General features: G+C 41.5%; 1 protein-coding gene across 2 annotated transcripts in view; it reads left to right on the forward strand.

Annotated features, from left to right (window-relative positions):
* LOC149461270 (uncharacterized) overlaps positions 1 to 11,836 on the forward strand; it is a 40,067-nt gene extending 28,231 nt beyond the window's left edge. The window contains exons 3-5 of one of the 2 annotated variants that reach the window (XR_016312918.1): positions 2,242 to 2,287; positions 9,788 to 11,166; positions 11,235 to 11,836. Coding sequence is in view for 1 of the 2 variants with exons in the window: in XM_089678648.1 (XP_089534774.1) it covers positions 2,242 to 2,287; positions 9,788 to 9,906 (165 nt within the window). In the remaining variant the exon portion in view is untranslated. Of the gene's footprint in view, positions 1 to 2,241; positions 2,288 to 9,787 lie in introns of both variants that reach the window. The other variant, XM_089678648.1, reaches the window with a different exon arrangement.
* Positions 11,837 to 21,427: the final 9,591 nt, after the last annotated feature.

The raw sequence follows: 21,427 nt of genomic DNA on the forward strand, positions 1-21,427 counted from the left end.
CCATATTTTCATGCTAGTTCCACATGTAAGAGAAATTCTCATTGGACATTTATCAGTAGTGTCTATGAGAAATTGTCTATATGTTGCAAATGATAAAAGTTTTTGTGCTGTTGCTAACCAATCATGTAACATCTTCTCATAATATAATACTTTAATTTCTGAAGGAATGTGATTGTACTCAGACTCACAAAATGACATAAATATAAAAGCTAGAAGGGGCAGACTGACCTCATCCAAGCACAAAATTATCTGAACATGTGCTGAAATTCTATAAAAGGCCCCTTTAGCAGAAGAGGTACTCAAAACCCAATGGCTCCATATAGAAGGATCGTAGTGAGTGTGTCTACAAGAATATTTGTTTTCTTATTTGGGGTTAATAACACTTTAGTCCAGTCTGATTCCTACCCATACAAGAGAATTGTTCTTGCGTTGATTTATTTGATTATAGATGTGTGCTGTTAGATTTTCCATGTTTCAGACATCACGGCTTCTTTTTGTCACTATGTGGCATAAATTACACATGTCTTCATCAAGGATAGGGTACAGGGGATGTTAAACTGGGTTACAAAGGCCCAAGTGGGGTGTATTAAACAGAATTAAAAAGATATGCAATGGGACTATTATCCCCATAGAATCTGTAATGAGCTTTAATCCATATCCCAATAAGACTGAGTAAGTGAACAAAATGTGAATATATGAGATTTTGTCAATGTTGCACTCTTACCAATACAATATGTTGAGTAGGGGGTAAAAAAAAATAGGGCTCACGTACATGGGTAGTTTGGGTCATACTGGGTGCCCAAGAGGCACAAGTGTAACGTACAGCCTGCTGCCAGCAACCTGTCAAAATGAAAGTCAGATTAAAATACGCAGCGGCTGGACGCTGTTCCCAGTGCATACAGAAGTTCTGCATTTGGGGCATATGTCCCTGAATATATGTGGCCCTAAATGTAAATACCGCTCGGAATAGCATCCAGCTGCCAAATTATTATTATTATACAGTATTTATAAAGCACCAATAGTTCGCTCAGCGCTGTACATTACAAAGCGGGACATCTTTCAGTCTGCATCTTTTTGACAGCCTGTTGTTAGCAGGTTGTACACTGCACCCACGCTTCCCATGTTACCAAAAAAGCCATGTTTTTACACAGTATGAGCCAAACCACCTGTGGTGTCCATAAGCCCCAATGTTCAAATTACTATCATCATCATCATTTTAGAAAAAAGCAACTGGCAACTCACATATAGCCAATAAAGGTTCGTGTATCATCAAAGACAGGCTAGAGTGATGAAGATCTCAGCACAGTAGTGAGCCAGATTCCAGTCCAGGTTTAACTATGCACTGCTGAATCATTTTTTCACTTTGATTTTCGGGGGGGGTCTTTAATTCAGTCCTCTATAGGTTGATCATTTTCATTTCCATCAAACAATGGGGCATCCTTATGTTCCTAACACATTACCCAGTTCATATCAGTATAGATATCCATGATACCTTTCCCCATTGAGATCTGATGTGTTTTCAAAGTGTTCCTTTAATTTTTTGAGCAGTGCATAAGCATTTTCAACTTCTAAATATTTAAAAAAGCATTTTGAACCAAATTATTATTATATTACATAGCAGTAAGTTTGTGCAGGTAAATAGTACAGTTACAATACAATCGAATCACAGGGACAGGAGGGCCCTGCTTGTGGGAGCTTACCAGCTATAAAGGCTGCTTTTATTGTTGTGTAGTCATTTGTATTTTTTTGAATGGTGGTGGTTTGTGTTCATTTAGTGAGGCTGTAACATTTTTGGATACTGCAGGATTACACTGTTGGTTTTATGGTTTATGAAGCATAATAATTTGTGATTGGACATGGCTGCAGTTCATTTAAAATGTTTTCTGCCAGTATTCACTTTAGTATCAAGAGTTCTTTGTAGGAAGACAAGGGCAGTGCAGCAATCTATCATAGAAACAGGCAAAAGTACAAAAGACGATTGAATGAATAATCATTTTTAAAAAGTGAAAATGATCTTTTGAAAATGCTGCATTTATTCCTGAAAACATGCCCAAAGAATGAAATGACATTTTCAGATGCCATAATGAGCCATGCACAAAGGAAAAATCTTTGAAAAAGCAACACATGGGCATATTTGTCCTTTATAGACTTGATAGACTAATGATGAAATTAGAAATCTGTGCTACAAATATGTTTTCTGACATTTCTCTTTTTTTTTCCTGACATGTCAATCTGTTTTAGAGAAGAGGAAGTTGTCAGTACAGCTGTACCACCTACCCCGCGAGAGGTGAGCATGCTATAAAATGTTCTGTGTCAAAACACTCCCGCCTTTCCACTACCAATCTGGTTGGCAGCACACCTTCACAATTATTTTTTTTGCTAAATGTACTTTATACATACTTTAAATCCAGAGGTCTTTTAGCCAGCCATGTGATGTCCTGTGCTACTTCTTTTTCTGATCCCATCCTTGGGCAGTGGGTAATGTTTCACACCGCAAAGAGTGGAGCTCAAATAGTGATGTTATGATGTTAATGCCATTCTCAACAACATTCTCCTAAGAGCTGGGGCCAGTGTGATGACACCCCCCCCCCCCCCAAGGTAGTGTGTCCATCACAGCTTGGGTTTACAGGGAGCTGGGTTAAGGGGCCATTCACACCGTCACAGTCTGTTGTGTTAAGGCAGCCAGGTCATTTGAATGGGTTGGCTAACATACCAACAAAAGTGCATGTACTACTTCTGGCAGCACATTGGGGTACCATTCAGAATAGATAGTACCACATAGCACCAACATACATTTCCATATTTTACCACAATACATTAGTGTGAATATGCCCTGAATGATGCCAATTGTCATTCAACCTGGTAGAGGGCTGGCAGCACGATGCAAGAGCAGAATGTCTGTGGGGGCAGCACCGAAGAGGAGATACGAATTTGAGTGAAAGCTGCAATGATATAAAATTATGAAGTTGGAGAGATACATTAGCGTATTTAAACCCCAAAACAAAAATGTTATTTAATGCAGCCTGCTAGTGGTGGCTGCATAGGTTTGTTTCTTTTTACTTTTTACTTTATTTTTACTTCGTAATCCTACAAATAACACACTTCATGTCCCTTTGTTTCTGCTTTCACTTTTTTATGTTATCTATGGAAGCAGCCATGGTTGTCACATTGGCTGAACAGGCACGTCAGTCTTTGTTCATCTCTATTACATGGTAAATGGTGAGATTAGTAGTTCACAAATTAGAGAGAACGTTGTTTATTCTATCTTTTCGACACATGAAATGACAAGGACCCTGTATTTCTGGCAAGATCACGGGTAATTTTTTTACTTGCTTAAAATGTTCTTAGACTTAGAAAGGGAAATGAAGTCACCACATCTAAGGATCTGTAAAATGCAATATATGACATTTTTTGTTTTGGGGTTCTCATTAACTTTAATACATAGCTTATGCTAATGTATTATAATACACAGCTTCAGAGGTGATTCAAATATTTCTTCAAAAATACTATTCCCATCTTAAACCTCATACATCACAAACAAAGCAAAGTCACCCCACCACTGCAAAGCAGTTGGCTCCAAGTTTGCCAGCTGCCCCATTCTGGACTGTAGCTACCAACCTTTTAAAAAACATTTTTCCTTAAAGAAAACCTGTCTTTTTGTATTAAATCCTCTTTAAAGTGTTACTAAACCCCGGACCCTGCATTCACTATATATGGCCTCCCACAGTACACACAACATGGAAATGCAATTATTTTAATAAATCTGTTATTATTAGAGATGAGCGAATTTCTCAAAAATTCGATTCGGCTGATTCGGCGAATTCCAGTGTGAAATTCGATTCAATGCGAATTTCTTCGCTACGAAGATGACTTATAAAAAGGGTTTCTAGGCTTCAGAGAGCCTTTAAATTAGTGCAGAACACTGTACCTTTAATTTAAATGCCCTTGGAGATGAGGAAAGAGAAGGAGAAGGATGAGAAGAAGGAGAAGGATGAGAAGAAGGAGAAGGATGAGAAGAAGGAGAAGGAGAAGGATGAGAAGAAGGAGAAGGAGAAGGATGAGAAGGATGAGGAGAAGGAGAAGGAGAAGGATGAGAAGAAGGAGAAGGATGAGGAGAAGAAGGATGAGAAGAAGGAGAAGGAGAAGGATGAGAAGAAGGAGAAGGATGAGAAGAAAGAGAAGGATGAGAAGAAAGAGAAGGATGAGAAGAAAGAGAAGGATGAGAAGAAAGAGAAGGATGAGAAGAAAGAGAAGGATGAGAAGAAAGAGAAGGATGAGAAGAAAGAGAAGGATGAGAAGAAAGAGAAGGATGAGAAGAAGGAGAAGGATGAGAAGAAGGAGAAGGATGAGAAGAAGGAGAAGGATGAGAAGAAGGAGAAGGATGAGAAGAAGGATGAGAAGAAGGAGAAGGATGAGAAGAAGGAGAAGGATGAGAAGAAGGATGAGAAGAAGGAGAAGGATGAGAAGAAGGAGAAGGATGAGAAGAAGGAGAAGGATGAGAAGAAGGAGAAGGATGAGAAGAAGGAGAAGGAGAAGGATGAGAAGAAGGAGAAGGATGAGAAGAAGGAGAAGGATGAGAAGAAGGAGAAGGATGAGAAGAAGGATGAGAAGAAGGAGAAGGAGAAGGATGAGAAGAAGGAGAAGGATGAGAAGAAGGATGAGAAGAAGGAGAAGGATGAGAAGAAGGAGAAGGATGAGAAGGAGAAGGATGAGAAGACGGAGAAGGAGAAGCAGAAGGAGAAGGATGAGAAGAAGGAAAAGGAGAAGGATGAGAAGATGGAGAAGGAGAAGGATGAGGAGAAGGAGAAGGATGAGAAGAAGGAGAAGGAGAAGGATGAGAAGAAGGAGAAGGATGAGAAGAAGGATGAGAAGAAGGAGAAGGAGAAGGATGAGAAGAAGGAGAAGGATGAGGAGAAGGAGAAGGATGAGAAGGATGAGAAGAAGGAGAAGGAGAAGGATGAGAAGAAGGAGAAGGATGAGGAGAAGGAGAAGGAGAAGGATGAGAAGAAGGAGAAGGAGAAGGATGAGGAGAAGGATGAGAAGAAGGAGAAGGATGAGAAGAAGGAGAAGGATGAGAAGAAGGAGAAGGAGAAGGATGAGAAGAAGGAGAAGGATGAGAAGAAGGAGAAGGATGAGAAGATGGAGAAGGAGAAGGATGAGAAGAAGGAGAAGGATGAGAAGAAGGAGAAGGATGAGAAGAAGGAGAAGGAGAAGGATGAGAAGAAGGAGAAGGATGAGAAGAAGGAGAAGGATGAGAAGAAGGAGAAGGATGAGAAGAAGGAGAAGGAGAAGGATGAGAAGAAGGAGAAGGATGAGAAGAAGGAGAAGGAGAAGGAGAAGGAGAAGGATGAGAAGAAGGAAAAGGAGAAGGATGAGAAGATGGAGAAGGAGAAGGATGAGAAGATGGAGAAGGAGAAGGATGAGAAGAAGGAGAAGGAGAAGGATGAGAAGATGGAGAAGGAGAAGGATGAGAAGAAGGAGAAGGAGAAGGATGAGAAGAAGGAGAAGGAGAAGGATGAGAAGGATGAGAAGAAGGAGAAGGATGAGAAGAAGGAGAAGGATGAGAAGGAGAAGGATGAGAAGAAGGAGAAGGATGAGAAGAAGGAGAAGGATGAGAAGAAGGAGAAGGATGAGAAGAAGGAGAAGGATGAGAAGAAGGAGAAGGATGAGAAGGAGAAGGATGAGAAGAAGGAGAAGGATGAGAAGAAGGATGAGAAGAAGGATGAGAAGAAGGATGAGAAGAAGGACAGTTCTGTGACAGTTTCTGTCTATTTCTGACAGTTCTGGGACATTCACTCCATACAGCTGTTTCAACCGCTGTATGGAGGGAATGTCATGGAACTGTCAGAAATAGACTATTAATGACAGTTCTGGGACTGTCCTTCCATGCAGCGGTTGAAACATTGTATGTATTTGTTTCCATAAATGGATCCATTTATGGAAACAAATAGATACAATGTTTCAACCGCTGTATGGAAGGACAGTCCCAGAACTGTCATTAATAGTCTATTTCTGACAGTTCTATGACATTCCCTCCATACAGCGGTTGAAACAGCTGTATGGAGTGAATGTCCCAGAACTGTCAGAAATAGACTATTTATGACAGTTCTGGGACATTCCCTCCATACAGCGGTTTCCGGCAAAAAGTGTATGTGCAGAGTTCCTCTATTCTGCAGATACACTTAGAGGAGCTCTGCAGATACACTTAGAGGAGCTCTGCACATACACTTTTTGCCGGCTTGGAATTATTCTTATTTTCATCCTACTTCTTCTTCTTCTTCTTCTTCTTCTTCTTCTTCATCCTCATCCTCTTCTTCTTCTTCTGAGGATGAGGATGAAGAAGAAGAAGAAGAAGAAGTAGGATGAAAATAAGATTAATTCCAAGCCGGCAAAAAGTGTATGTGCAGAGCTCCTCTAAGTGTATCTGCAGAGCTCCTCTAAGTGTATCTGCAGAATAGAGGAACTCTGCACATACACTTTTTGCCGGCTTGCAATTTCTTATTTTCATCCTACTTCTTCTTCTTCTTCTTCTTCTTCATCCTCTTCTTCTTCTTCTGAGGATGAGGATAAAGAAGAAGAAGAAGAAGAAGAAGAAGAAGTAGGATGAAAATAAGATTAATTCCAAACAGGCAAAAAGTGTATGTGCAGAGCTCCTCTAAGTGTATCTGCAGAATAGAGGAACTCTGCACATACACTTTTTGCCGGCTTGGAATTATTCTTATTTTCATCCTACTGCTTCTTCTTCTTCATCCTCATCCTCAGAAGAAGAGGATGAGGATGAGGATGAAGAAGAAGAAGAAGAAGTAGGATGAAAAGAAGAATAATTCCAAGCCGGCAAAAAGTGTATGTGCAGAGTTCCTCTATTTCTGACAGTTCTCTCACAGCTTCTTCACATGAACAGTGGTTGAAACATCTGTATCCTAAATGTAAACTAATAGATACAATGTTTCAACCGCTAAACATGTGTTCCTTCTGTCAGAGAACTGTCAGAAATAGCGGAGCTCACTGCAGGGACACTTTTGCCGGCTGATCGGGAAATGTTCGATTCGCGCACCCGAAGTAGGCAAAATTTCGGTTTCGCCGCGAATCGAATATTTCCTGAAATTCGACTCGAATTCCGGTTCGCCTGGTTCGATTCGCTCATCTCTAGTTATTATACTACATACAGATTGCACCATGCTGTTTTTCTTATCTTACTTGTGATGACACTAATTTATTCAGTATACACATCATAACAGGGAGATATTTACAAGAAGCGCTAAGTATTAAAGTGTTACTAAAACCAGGACCCTGCATTCACTATATCTGGTCTCCCACAGTACACAGAACATGGAAATGCAGTTATTTTAGTAAATATAAACTGCTAAATACATTTTCTCATCAGCAGTATATAGCAGTCTTGTGACTTCACTCAGTGCTTAGCACTGGATAGAGCTTGTAGGAGGAGTTTTCATTCTGCTCTGACTGTCCTATGAGACTGCATGAACCCTGAACCTCTGTCTGGACAGCACTGATTGGCCCTGTGCTAATCACATGCACTCTTCCCAGGAAACAAAACTCTCTAGCCATATGCACCAAACTGAGCATGTGCAGCTTGCCCCCAAGGCTCTGTTCTATCAGGAGATGAGTCGGGGACAGTGGAAGAAGGGAAGGATCAGAGAAGACAGGATTAAGCATCCTTTTTACACAATGCAGATGATTAACTGTAATTAAATGCCTCAAAGAAGGTAATTTTCTACCTGTACCTGTATAGAAAGTCTCACCTGGGTAGTGGCCATTTTGGAAGGGACACCTTAGCCTTCGGTTGTGCAGCCGGTTTCAGTCATCATCCACTGCTATGAACTGCCACTGCCCTGTGATCACCCTGACAAGTACATCACAGTACACACTGGGATCAGTCACTCAGAAGAAGGCCTAATACCAGCTATTCATGCAGGCCTAGCTTTTGTAGTCTGTGCTGATGTGTGGCCCTGTGGTTTGTTACTGTAACTGGTGAAAGACGTAGGGAGCAGGGGGAGCTTCAGTGACCATACAGGGTGATCACTGCTTCTGCACTCAGGAGAGTGTCATAATTTGAATAGGCAAAATCTCTGGGACAGGTAACGGATCTGGCTGTATTGTTTACTATAGACTACAATAGGCAGTGATTAGGGACACTGGGGTGGCTGGCCCACCAGTTTGTGAGTGTACATGTAGCTTTACAGGCTGCTGCACACTCACAAGCTGCTGCATCGCTTCTCTCTGCTCTCACAGTGACAGCAGAGAGAAGCGATCTTTCATTTTCAAGGTTTACAATGTGAGTGCTGTGATTGGTCACAGCAGTCACATGGTAAAACACCATGTGATTATCCGGACACCGTGGTAATGTGATCCGCGGTGTCTGGGCAACATTGAAATTGCCAGGCTCCTGGGTGTGCGCTCTGTGAGCCATGCAGGAGCCACCAATACGTGCTGGCGTACAAGTACATTAGTCCGCATCAGCAAAGCTTCCCATCTGCCATCTATAGGCAATGGGTGGACGAGAAATTAAATGTATTTTTTAAATGAAAGGATTGAAAGTACCTGAATCTGACCTGGTATCAGCCTCTTGCAGCCCCTGTACAGCAGGGCTGAAGTGTATGAGGAAGAAGTGGCACAAGGAGCCAATCAGTTCATGGGCTGATAAGTAGCATGCTGATAGGAAGGGAAAGCAGAGTGACAGCGGTGAACACTGCGCTGCCTCTCCCTTCACTGTCCAGTCAAAGGATGGGGTGGGTCCAGAATGACCTGGGCTGAAAAGAAATGGGTTGAGAAATGTCAGTTATCAGACTTAAGACATCTAGTGGAAGAAAAAAAGTACTGTGGGGGGATTCTCGGGATTGAAAGCAAATATTGTAGGAAAAGCTGATTATATTTACAATATTATTAGCTATTCATTTTATTTTGTTTTATGTGGCTGGAGTTCTGTTCTAATTTAGATAAAACTGCTGATATGTAAGAAAACTGTGGACTATCTCTAATGCCAGACAAGAGCCTTCAGTGCACATACTGTATGTAAGAAAAAGTATTTTAACTGCCATTCCTATTACAAGGGTTCATACACATGCCAGGAAATTCAATGATAAATTCAATGATAAAAATATACAGTATATATAAATTTATATATACAAATATATATACAGTATAAAACTAACCTGCCTGTTTTTTATTTTTTGTATTGTTTTGTTTTCCTGGAGCCCAAACTCATCATTACAGACAGTGCAATTCTACCTAAAAGTACCCCCCCGGCCCCCTTCTCCTAGACATTCCTTTCACTTAAATAGAAACTTGTGAGCGAATAGGAAACCGTTTGTAACATTCCTTGGAAGCAGCTGAAAATCAGAAGCAATGCAAAGTCCACATAAGGTGACATTACATAGGTTTAGTGGAGAGTTTGTCCTTAAATGCACTTTTTCTGCTCATTGGGATGGCTAACATTATACACTATTCTGCTCTGTAATAGAATTTGCTCATCTTTTGATTACATTTTGGGACTGCATTTTCAGAATGGTGCATCTAATGTTATTACCTGAACTTTTTTTAATGGAATTTTTCTTGTGCCAGGGATTATTTCTTCTGTACTCTTTTTAGAAATGTGTATGTTCTGTCCTCTCTAGTAATGTCCCTCACGTCCGTACTGTAATCGGATTGGAATGAGATCTATGCTAATCCCTCCATATGAGCAAAGGACAAGTGCTTTCTATATATAGTAGATCAGGAAGTCGTATATGACCGCTGAAAACCTGCTTTGTGCTCATCTTCCCTACAGGTGTGAGGAGGGCCAACCCATGTACTCAGTTCACAGGACAAGATGCCACCGAGAGAGCTGCTCTAACTATCCAGTCTCACTATCGGAAATATCAGCAACATAAGCATCACCAGGGATAGCTTGAGGACCATCCTGGATCTGCCTGGACCGCCACTACCCTTCGATACCATGACTGCAGGTTATCGCATTCTGTAAAGACAACTGATGCCCGATTCCTCATGCAGAGAGATCAGGGACTTCTACCTCATAGGCCTATCAGAACACACAAACCTCACTGCAGACAATACAGGAACAGACAGTTGGTGTTCCAGGTAAACAGGAGCCACAAAATCAGGAGAGAAGGCCTCATATATGAGCAAATGCTGTCCTTCACAAGACCGAATCTTAATTCTGCAGTTACATTGAGAGATATCATAGTGATAATATTGGATTGCCATAGGTGACTTCTAAGGTTCTCACACCAGTACAAAATCATATTTTTCATACACACGCAGTAGAATCATTCTCTGTGTTTACTATGCAGAATGCTGTATCATAGCATACACCATGTGAAACTACCGATGGTCAGGCCCCGTTTAGCTTCCATATATCCTTCAAATAATCCTCTCAATGTACATTTACCTTAATTAAGTAGTTCTCTGCTGTAGATATCTCAGTCCATAGCTATACTATAATAATACAATAATATTATAAGAGTCTTACTGATAGCCAATAGCTATGGATGGAGACACTAGTGTCTGCAATAAATAGGGTAAGCCATAGCATCAGCTTTAGTTAATAACAAAGTGCAGGAAGTCTGTTATAACATTCCACATATAATGGCTGAAATTATTTCTTTCCTAAACCATTATTACATACTATTTAGAAATGAGCTTACCAATGGTGATAATCCACCACTCCACATAATTGTTACAATAACTAATAATGACTAAATCGGGCAGCACAGTGGCTAAATGGTTAGCACTTCTGCCTGGCAGTACTAGGATAATTGGTTCAACTCCCAACCATGGCACCACCTTACTGGAGTTTGCATGTTCTCCCTGTGCCTGCGTGGGTTTCCTCTGGGTACTCCGGTTTCCTCCCACACTCCAAAGACATGCTGGGAGGTTAATTGGATCCATGTCTAAATTGGCCCTAGTATGTGTATGTATGAATGTAAGTTAGGGACCTTAGATTGTAAGCCCCTTGAGGGTTAGGGACTGATATGAATGTACAATATATATGTAAAGTGCTGCGTAAATTGACAGCGCTATATAAGTACCTGAAATAAATAAATAAAACTTTGTGTAAATTAAAATTTAAGCAATATATGTTTTTTCTAAATATGATGTATTTATCCTTTGTATAATAAATCCCGCATTGGAAAATATATTATCCAGGTTATACAGTAAAGCCAAATATTTATCCTTTGTATAATAAATCCCGCATTGGATAATATATTATCCAGGTTATACAGTAAAGCCAAATATTGTGACAATTTCAAAATTGGCTTTGGTTTGATGAAACCATCATTGAGTTTGTGGCCTTTGCATGAAAGTGTGATAGTAAGCCAACATAATTTGCACCACTCTGAGCACAGATTACCATCCTCACTTTGAATCATGGTGGAGGTGTTGGAATCCTGTTTTTCATCAGCAGGAACCAGGAAACTGGTCAGAATTGAGTGAAAGGTGGAATGAGTTCCAGAGGAAAATCAGTTTTATTCTGTAAGGCCTAGGACTGGGGTAAAGTGTTACCTTCCAGCAGGAGCACACAACCAATGATACACATGGGTGGTTAAAAGAACAAAAGCCTGAATGCATTAATAACTAATAAAAGATTTTTAAGGTGTATTAACATCCTAAACATATCTAGGCACAAGAAATGGGGGCCACTGATGGAACTGCCAATAGTAACAATAGGCATGGAATGATAAACGACATTGAGCACCTGGAAGGTCACCACCTACCGGAGACTTATTGATACACTTTTTAATATCTAGTAGATGTGAATGCATATTTCTTGTTTTTCATTTCAGAAATCTGTTTTAATAAATTCTACACTTAGGTAGTGGTTCTTTTCTCTCCTTCTTTTAGTTTATGCCTGAATGCATTATAATGGTCCAGAATACGCCCAGATCTCAAACAAATGTTCTTTGGTAAAACTTTGAAAAGTGCTGTTTTCAACCATTAAAAGTTGTGAACAGTTGCACAGAACACAACAGTTTTGCCAAGCTGAATGGGTGACATTATAGGCGCTAAATACAGCGGGTAAAATAAATATTGAAAACGGCACCATTTTTCTCAGTAAATATATTTCTAAAGGTGCTATTGACATGAAATTTTCACCACGTGTTGGTAATAACCCATGCAATACATACATATAAAGAAACCAAAACAAATAAATTCAGAAATTAACCACTTGCCTACTGGGCCCTTTTAACCCTCTTCCTGCCCAGGCCAGTTTTCAGCTTTCGGTGCTGTTGTACTTTGAATGACAATTGCACTGTCATGCAACAGAGTGCACAAGCTGAATTGTTATTTTTTTCACACACATACAGCTTTCTTTAGGTGGTATTTGATCACCACTGGGTTTTTTATTTTTTGCACTATAAATGAAAAAAGAGTGAAACTTTTGAAAAAAAAAAGGTTTCTTTGTTTCTATCATAAAATTATGCAAATTGGTAATTTTTCTCCTTCACTGATGTGTGTTGATGAGGCTGCACTGATAGGCAGTGCTGATGGACACTGATTGGCAGCACTGGTGGGCATTGATGAGGAGGCACTGATGATGCTGCACTGATATGCAGCACTGATAGGCAGCACAGATGGGCATTAATAGGTAGCACTGAAAGGCACTGAATGGTGGCACTGATAGGCATCACTGACGGGCACAGATTGGCAGCACTGTTGGGCACTTTTGGGGCTGCACTGATTACCAGTGCAGATGTCTCCTTTGACAGTTGCCAGTTATCAGCAGTACCTTCCTCATGCTATGACAGCATGAGGAAAGTACTGCCAATGACCAGCAAGTGTATTTCAGTGGTGGTCAGCTGTGATTGGCCTTTTACCATGTTAAGTGATCAGCTATGTCCAAAGGACACAGCGATCTCAGACAGTGCTGGGTGCATGCCACTGGGGGTGCACAGGGGGCACATTCTGGTATGACCTCATATGACACCCTCTCAGAACTGGACAACCATGCTGTAGCCACCATTCGGGTATAGCGAGGTAAGGAAGTGGTTAAGTTAAGTGTAATAAAATGGAATGAGACAGGAAAAAAGTATTGAACATGCTAACTGAAATGTATTTAATACTTCGTACAACATCCTTTGTTGGTAATGACAGCTTCAAGATGCCACCTGTATGGAGAAACTAGTCACATGCATTGCTCAGGTGTGATTTTGGCCCATTCTTCCACACAGTCTTCAGATCTTGAAGGTTCCGTAAGCCTCTTCTATGAACTCTTATCTTTAGTTTTTTAATTAGATTTTCTGTTGGATTCAAGTCAGGTGATTTGGCTGGGCCATTCTAGCAGCTTTATTTTCTTTCTTTGAAGAGTTTTTCTTTGAGAGTTTCATTGGCTTTGTGTTTGGGATTATGTCCACCCTCATTTCATCTTCATCATCCTGGTAGATGGCAGCAGATTTTTATCAAGAATGTCTTGGTACATTTTTCCATTCATCCTTCCTTCAATGACATGAAGTTTGCTGGTACTGTATGCTGAAAAACCGCCCCACACCATGATGTTCCCACCTCCAATCTTCACTGTTGGGATGGTGTTTTTTGGGTGATGTACAGTGCCATTTGACCTCCAAACATGGTGGGTATTATGGCATTCAAAGAGTTCAATTTTGGTCCCATCTGACCAGACTATATTCTCCCAGTATTTCATAGGCTTGTCTAAATATTGTGCAACAAACTTTAAATGAGCTTCAACATGCTTTTTCTTCAGCAATGGAGTCTTGCATGGTGAGCGTGCATACAGGCCATGGTGAGTGACTGCATTACTTTTTGTTTTCTTTGAAACAATTGTACCTGCTAAATCTAGATATTTCTGAAGCTCTTCACAAGTGGTCTTTGGCTCTTGGAAAGCTCTTCTGATAATTCTTTTCATCCCTTTGTCAGAAATCTTGTGAGGAGCACCTGGTCTTGGCCAATTTATGGTGAAATGATGTTCTTTCCACTTCCAGATTATGGCCCCAACAGTGCTCACTGGAACATTCAGAAGTTTAGAAATCCTTCTGTAACAAATGCCATCAGTATGTTTTGCAACAATAAGGTTGCAAAGGTCTTGAGAGAGCTCTTTGCCTTTACCCATCATGAGATGTTTCCTGAGTGTTAATGAGACACCATTTATAGGCCATCATTTGAGACTGAAGCAGCTGATATTAATTTGCACTGACAAGGGGCAGGATGGCTTTCTAATTACTGATAGATTTTAGCTGGTGTGTTGGTTTTCCATTCCTTTTTGCACCTCCCTTTCTTCATGTGTTCAATACTTTTTCTCTGTGTCATTCCATTTTATTACACATAACTTAATTTCTGAACTTATTTGTTCATGTCAATAGCACCTTTAGAAATATTCTTACTGAGAAAAATTAGTTCAATAATTATTTATCTGCTGTATGTAGAACTGCTAGAGGATCATTAAAGAAAAACTCATACAGTATCTGTAATTGAAGGTGGTTCTGTAAAGCCTTGGAGTTTTGTGTCAATAAATATATAGTCCATCTTTAGATATTGATGTACATTATTTAATGCAAAATAATGTATGTTAAATTCATTTTAAAAGAGAACTATGGTATTTAATTTTTTCTACAAATCATACAAACCTAGGTGGATGCAGCATCAGTCTGATGCTGCATCTGTCCTCCATCAGTGTGAGAAGTCAGCGATCACATGATCGCTGAGTTCTCACAGCCACTCTGAGCAGAGAGTAATGGCTGTCAATCACCACTGTCTGCTGTACCCCCCCCCCCCACGCTCACTGGAGCACCACGGTCTGCTCTGCCCCCCCCCGCACTCACTGGAGCGCTGGGCTGTGGAGGGGGAGGGAGTGGTTGGCGCAGGCTCTCAGCGAATCATTAAAAGACTGAACCAGGTGCCGCTCCAGAATCTGGGACAGCTTTGGCTGTACTTCTCCTTTAAAGGACAGCTTGGTTGCCAGTTCAGTTGCCCTCTATGGCCAGCCCATCAGTGTACCCAGCGGTGCTAAATACCTACCTTCAGACACACTCCAGAGATCTTTACTGTGTCACTTTGCTTCATGCTTTACATTCTGTTGAGGTAAATGGTGATGACCAGCTTCAGGTCCACTGAATCAATTTCTATGCATGAGTTTGTACTCATATTGGCAAGCAGTATGAACATGGCCAGTCTGCTCTGTCTAGTGCGGGGGGCAAGGCCACACAGTGGAGCAGAGCTGATAATATTTAACACTGCTGGGTACATTGAGGGGAATTGAGGGGCTATAAAGAAAATTGAGTTGTCAAGTCTAAGGATGAATATTTAGGAATGTTCGAATCCACTGTTCCATTCTTCCATTGATTGACAGCATTAATGACAATTGCTGGGAGGGAGGTGTAGGGGCTGACATATTGTACAGAACGGGGGGGGGGGGAATCTGTAAGTATTTTACAGTATGTGCTTTGAGATTGTGTGCACTCATAGCAGATGTAGATAAAACAAAGGGAGAGGGGATCAGTAGATGACTGCATATTAATTGCTGGTCCAGTTCAGTAACTTTTTTTATAGACAAGTATTTTAAGCAGTTAATAGACATGTGATGACTTGATCATTCTAGACATTTTTGGTTTAATCCAGTAATGATTTTTTGTCCATGGTGGTCAACAGATGCTCACTGGCCGACAACTGTCTGTGCAAACTTCCATTGGATAGTAAGGAAAGCCTGTGCTGGTCACTTTGGTTTTCCCCCAAGGTAGGTAGTGACACTTGGGGTGGAACTTTGTGAACTCTTCCTCCTGCCCACAGAAGGAAGGAACAGCTGTTATATTCAGCTCCCTCTATACCTGCATGCATCTTTTCTGGTCATTTAGCACCATGCTGCTTCAGCTCATTGCTCTCTCCACTGTGCACTTACAAATGATGCTGCTCACCCACTGTTTTCATAGCTGCTGTTCATCCCTCCATTTTTTAAATCCATCTGGTTTTTTTCCTCTACTCTCATCTGTACCTACTTTTCTCCCCCTATAATAATTCATCTCTGCTTCCTCTTCTCCTCCATTTATTCATTCTCCTCCACTTTCACCCATGCCCTCTCTTTACTGATCATTTTTCTCCTTCATCCATGCTCACTCATCTTCTCTCTACTTCCATCTGTGCACAATGTCTTCCACTTCCATTCAGAACAGTTCAAGTATAACATAGTAATACACAGACCAAACAAAATGTGTTGCATTAAACAGTTCCTTGTAACAAAATGGGTACACAACAGAAAATGTACCCTTTCCCAAAATGTCTGTTTATAGATGGGAAAACTGTTATTCTAATTATGCAACTATTATTTGTTTTGCTTTTCCAGCTCTTCTGTACAAACTTGTACTATGTACCTTTTATATAGTGGCATAGATCTGGGTTTTTTTTTTACCTATTTTGACATTTTATTTACTGTGTCATCTTCTAAGGCAGCGGTTCTCAACCTGTGGGTCGCAACCCCTTTGGGGGTCACAGGGGTCGCCTAAGACCATTGGAAAACACATATTTCTGATGGTCTTAGGAACTGAGACACCTCTCCTCTATCCGTCTCCAGGCGGGGCCGCCCACATGCAGGTACGCCCACATTTTCCTGGACCGCGATGTGTAGGCGGGATGACATCCTGCCCCTGTCATCTGGCCACACCCCCGGGATCACTCAACAGCTCTACCTCCTCGCTGGTGATTGGCTGCCGGAACTGTAGTTCAGGAGAGGCACACAAGTGGCCAATCACCGGCAAAGAGGTGGAGCTTGCAGAGGAGGAGCGCGCAAATGAAGAGGAGGAGAGCGGCCGGAGAAGGAAAACAGCTGATTGGTAAGTGTCTGTACCATGCAGATGGTGCTGCTGCAGCCAGGTATGCTTACTGTAGATGGGAGAGGGAGGGAGCAAGCCCAGGCTGGAGCAGGGGTCAGCAAGGTAAGTATCATTGGTGTCAGTGGGAGGAATAGTGCCCCATCATTGGTGTCACTAATATCAATGATGGGGCACTATTCTTCCTCCCACTGACACCCACGATGGGGCACTATTCTTCCCCCCCACTGACACCCACGATGGGGCACTATTCTTCCCCCCCACTGACACCCACGATGGGGCACTATTCTTCCCCCCCACTGACACCCACGATGGGGCACTATTCTTCCCCCCCACTGACACCCACGATGGGGCACTATTCTTCCCCCCCACTGACACCCACGATGGGGCACTATTCTTCCCCCCCACTGACACCCACGATGGGGCACTATTCCTCCCCCCCCCCCCCCCCCGACACCCACGATGGGGCACTATTCCTCCCCCCCCCCCCCCCACACACACAGACATCAGTTGACAACTGCTTGATCTTCTATTTTTTGGACAGTTTTAGACATTTTTCCATGGCACTCTTGAAGATAATAGACTCCAGACTGCATCTACTGATACAACATTTTCCCCTTGGATCCCACTGAAGACTTCCGTAAAAAAGAAAAAACAAAAAAACAGCACAGCTTTTTTTGGTGACTGAAAAGCATACATACTTATCTAATTTTCTTAATCTATTTAGTAGTTTTACAGATAAGATGTAATGAAATATAATTCTGACCTTTTCCAGTCAAACAGGTTATTTATACTTGCTCAATCTGGCTCATTACATAAGGGATTGTCTCTTGCATAGAAAGCTACAGGAATTTAAACCATGTCCACTCCATGTGTTCAGTATTACTGGCTTACTGTAAGCCATAGAAAGCTGGGATTCACTCCTCTTTTCACCTCTTTAAGGTAAACATTTCATCAATGACATACGGTGACCTCCATGTTTGATCTGGTGTCAGTTGTGTGGCTTTCAAGTTTACCCACTGGCTTTAGTACGTTTTCTTTTCTTCAATAATTTGAGTCACCACTGGAACAAATATTCAGACAAGGACTTACCCTTATGCGCAAACTTGTTCCAGGCCAGTACCTGGAACAAGTGTGCGCATAGGGATAAGTTCTTGTCTGAATATTTGTTCCAGTGGTGACTCAAATTATTGAAGAAAGTGGATCAGCATGACTGCCAGGAAATCGAAATTTTCAGAAGGAGAAGTCAGTAAAAGTTACCATCTTGTTTCCCTCATTACAGGTTCCTTCTAATCCATCAAAGCTACAGTATGCTTTCTTAAAAAGGACCTGAACTAAAGCTGTGTCCTTATGAAAAGACAAACAGATGGTAGTTAACTAGCCACCAAAATTCCTTGTAGGTTAGTCTTTCCCCATTACTGACTTACCATACCGTGTTCCATACTGTGTCTCTTTGAGGGGGTGACCATATTGGTAGAGAAGCAAAGCTTTACTTTGTGTCCAAGCTGCCCTTCTGATGACTGGTGACCTGATGACTGTTTGTGTAATGATCAAGAAGTAGTAGTAGAGGTGTAGGAGGCACATATCTACAGAATGACTGAAACATAAGCAGGGAAATGCATGCACTACAAAGTTCACAAGAAAGTTTTTTTCTCCAGCAAAGGGAAGAGCGAGCAGAATAATAATGGTATCACCAAATCTTGCTTCACATATGGTGAGAGTAACAATGAGAGGTACAGTACCTTATATGATTTCACATAGCAGAAATATGGATATGGGGCCCTAGACACAGGAAGTACACCGTCATTAATCTATCAAGGCAAAAGGTATAGTCTACAGGGTAGTGCTTGCTTGGGTACAATTTACATTTCTAGAAGTTCCCTGTAATATAGAAAATCATTTTAAATTTTTTTCATGGCCAAGATGGAAAGAATATAATTTAAAAAAAAAATGTTTTTAGTCCAGTGACATATGACATATTAATATGATGCAGTCTTTGAGCTAGGAGGTAAGACTTCAGTCTTCTTTTCACATCATTAGCAAAATTACTTTACTACAGAACAGGACACAGAAAGATTCAGCGAAAACTCAGTTCTATGCTGGTACCTTCAAGTGTTTGGACACTGGCTGAGGGGACCCCATAAAACCCCCAGCAATTTTCAGTTCTCCATAAAAAGTCTCAGAAATTCTCCGTTTTTGGAGTTTTTAGCTAGGGTTTTGATACTTTTTAAAGGATGGGGGGGGGGGGGGGGCACCGGGCATGGATTTACTTGTGTCAAGATTAAATCTACAAAGTGTAGAGATTTGTATCTCAGTTTTGGGACCCAATGACCTTAGTGATGAATGCATTGGTGCTCCTGTGGGATCAGTTCTCCCCATATGCCTTTCCTCCTCTAAAGATCCTCCCGTGTCTGCTGTTTTGGTTTCTCTTGGCTCCAAACTGGTGAAGAAGAACTTGGTATGCAGACTCACTGAGGTTTGTGGCGGACATTCCATGGCCATTGCAGACTGGATCTACTGGCACAAGGTCCAGTGTTCCATGATGCTTCTCGGTCACTGGCTTTGAAGGTCTGGCTGTTGAAGCTCATGCCCTAAGAGATGGGGCCTGGCTGAATCAGTCATCCCTATGCTTTTGAATGCCTGAAAACAACTTCTAGAAAAGTCCAGTACTATACCTGGAAGACTTATTTTACCTGTGAACAGCAGAAGGTCATTCCTTGCCAGCACTCAAGGGGATATATCCTGACTTTTCTTCAGTCAGAACTTGGCTTTGAGTATGATGAAGGGACACATTTTGGCCTTAGCTAGTCTTTTTCAATGGCCTTTGGAATCACACACTCTGGTAAGGACCTTTGAAGAGGGAGTGGCTCATATTGTTCCTCCCAGACATTCTTCTGTGGCTCCGTGGTACCTAAATGTGATACTTTCTGCATTGCAGACTCCTCCCTCTGACCTTATTAGGCATTTATCCTTGGTCTTCCTTACTTGCAAGGGTTTTTCTGATTGCTATCACTTATCTCAGGAGAGCTGGCTAACTTATCTTATAAGAAGCTCTTCCCAGTTGTTCACAGAGATAAGGTCATCATTCAGCCTAAAGTTGCCCATACATGAGTCAGTTTTTTGAATTCAGTTAGTGGGTTGAACGCAAAAACTGAACCGATTCCCCTGTCCACACATCTGTGTAGATGAGGGAATCCTTCCTGCTAAGTCATTGTATTCTGGCAGATTGAACTCTTTCCTGCTGTCAGCATACATTGATCAGCACAGACGTCTATAGCCTGTGGCACTGATTTAGCAGGGAACATCTGGCAGGGTGGTTGAAAAGAAGATGATTGGTAGATCGACTGCTGTTCAACCATAGGGGATGCATATGCTTTGAAAATCATCTGCTCTCTGCTGAACCAGCTGATTTTTGATCCATGTATGGGTAGCTTTGAGCATCTTTTGCCTAAGTTGATTCTCACATCAGTTAAGACCGTTTGTTTTTATCTTCTGCTCCAAAGCACCCTTGGGGGGTGATGCTCCACTCTCTGGACGTGGTTTGAACTGTTAGAGTCTACCTCACTGCTATTGCTTTGCCCACCTTAAAGGGTCTTGCAGGAGGTTCCCTGCATCTTGTTCCACCATTGCGAGGCTGATATGTCAGGTTGTGGTTCGGGCTTACATGGTGAAAGATGAGGTATTTCCCTTTTTGGTGAAGGCTTATTCTACCAGAGCCATTAGTGCATCCAGAACTCTTCAGCATCAAGCTTCTGCAATGCAGATTTGTAAGACTGCCGCATGGTCTTTGGTTTACACATTTCTAAATTTTACTGCGTGGACATTCAAGCCTCTACTGATGCTGCAAAAATGCTTCAGACTGCTGTTTGAATAGGTCATGAACCCTTGTTTTTTTTTCTTTGCGAGTGGTTTGTTGGCTGAATTATTGCTTTGTTACCCTCTCCAAATTGGTATTGCTTAGGGACAGCCCAGTTATCTCTAAATTTGTCTGTACCATATGCTGTATAATTTTTTACTTACCTGTAAAATCCATTTCTTGGAGCACAGTACAGAACACAGGCCACTCTCCCCTCTGTGGTCCAAATCTCAATCCCATAGAGCACCTGTGGAGAGATCTTAAAGTGATACTAAACACAGGACCCTGCATTCACTATATCCGGTCTCCCACAGTACACAGAAATCCAATTATTTAAGTAAATATCAACTGCTAAATACATTTTTTCATCAGCAGTTAGAGTAGTCTTGTGACTTCAGCAGAGCACTGGTTAAAGCTTGTAGGAGTTTTCTTTCTGCTCTAGGAGGATGTGAAACCTCTGACACTCTGTCTGGACAGTTCTAATTGGCCCTGTGCTAATCACATGCATCCAAGAAAAAAAAAAAATCTGTAGCAATAGACACCAAACTGAGCATGTACATGTGACCACAGGCTCAGTCTATATCAGGTGGTCATTTCAACAAGAAGAGGGACAGAGAAGAAAGGATCAAACAGCCTTTTTACACAATGCAGAGGATTAACCCCTTAGGTTCCACAGTGAGTATAACAAGCATGCTTTACTGCATATACAGACTGATTTTACTGTTGTGGGTTTAGTAGCACTTTAAAAACAGCAGTTGGAAAAAGGAACACTTCCAAT

This window comes from Staurois parvus, unplaced genomic scaffold, assembly GCF_062004578.1.
Source record: "Staurois parvus isolate SC_StPar_1 unplaced genomic scaffold, SC_StPar_1.0 ptg000207l, whole genome shotgun sequence".
Classification (NCBI taxonomy): Eukaryota; Metazoa; Chordata; class Amphibia; order Anura; family Ranidae; genus Staurois; species Staurois parvus.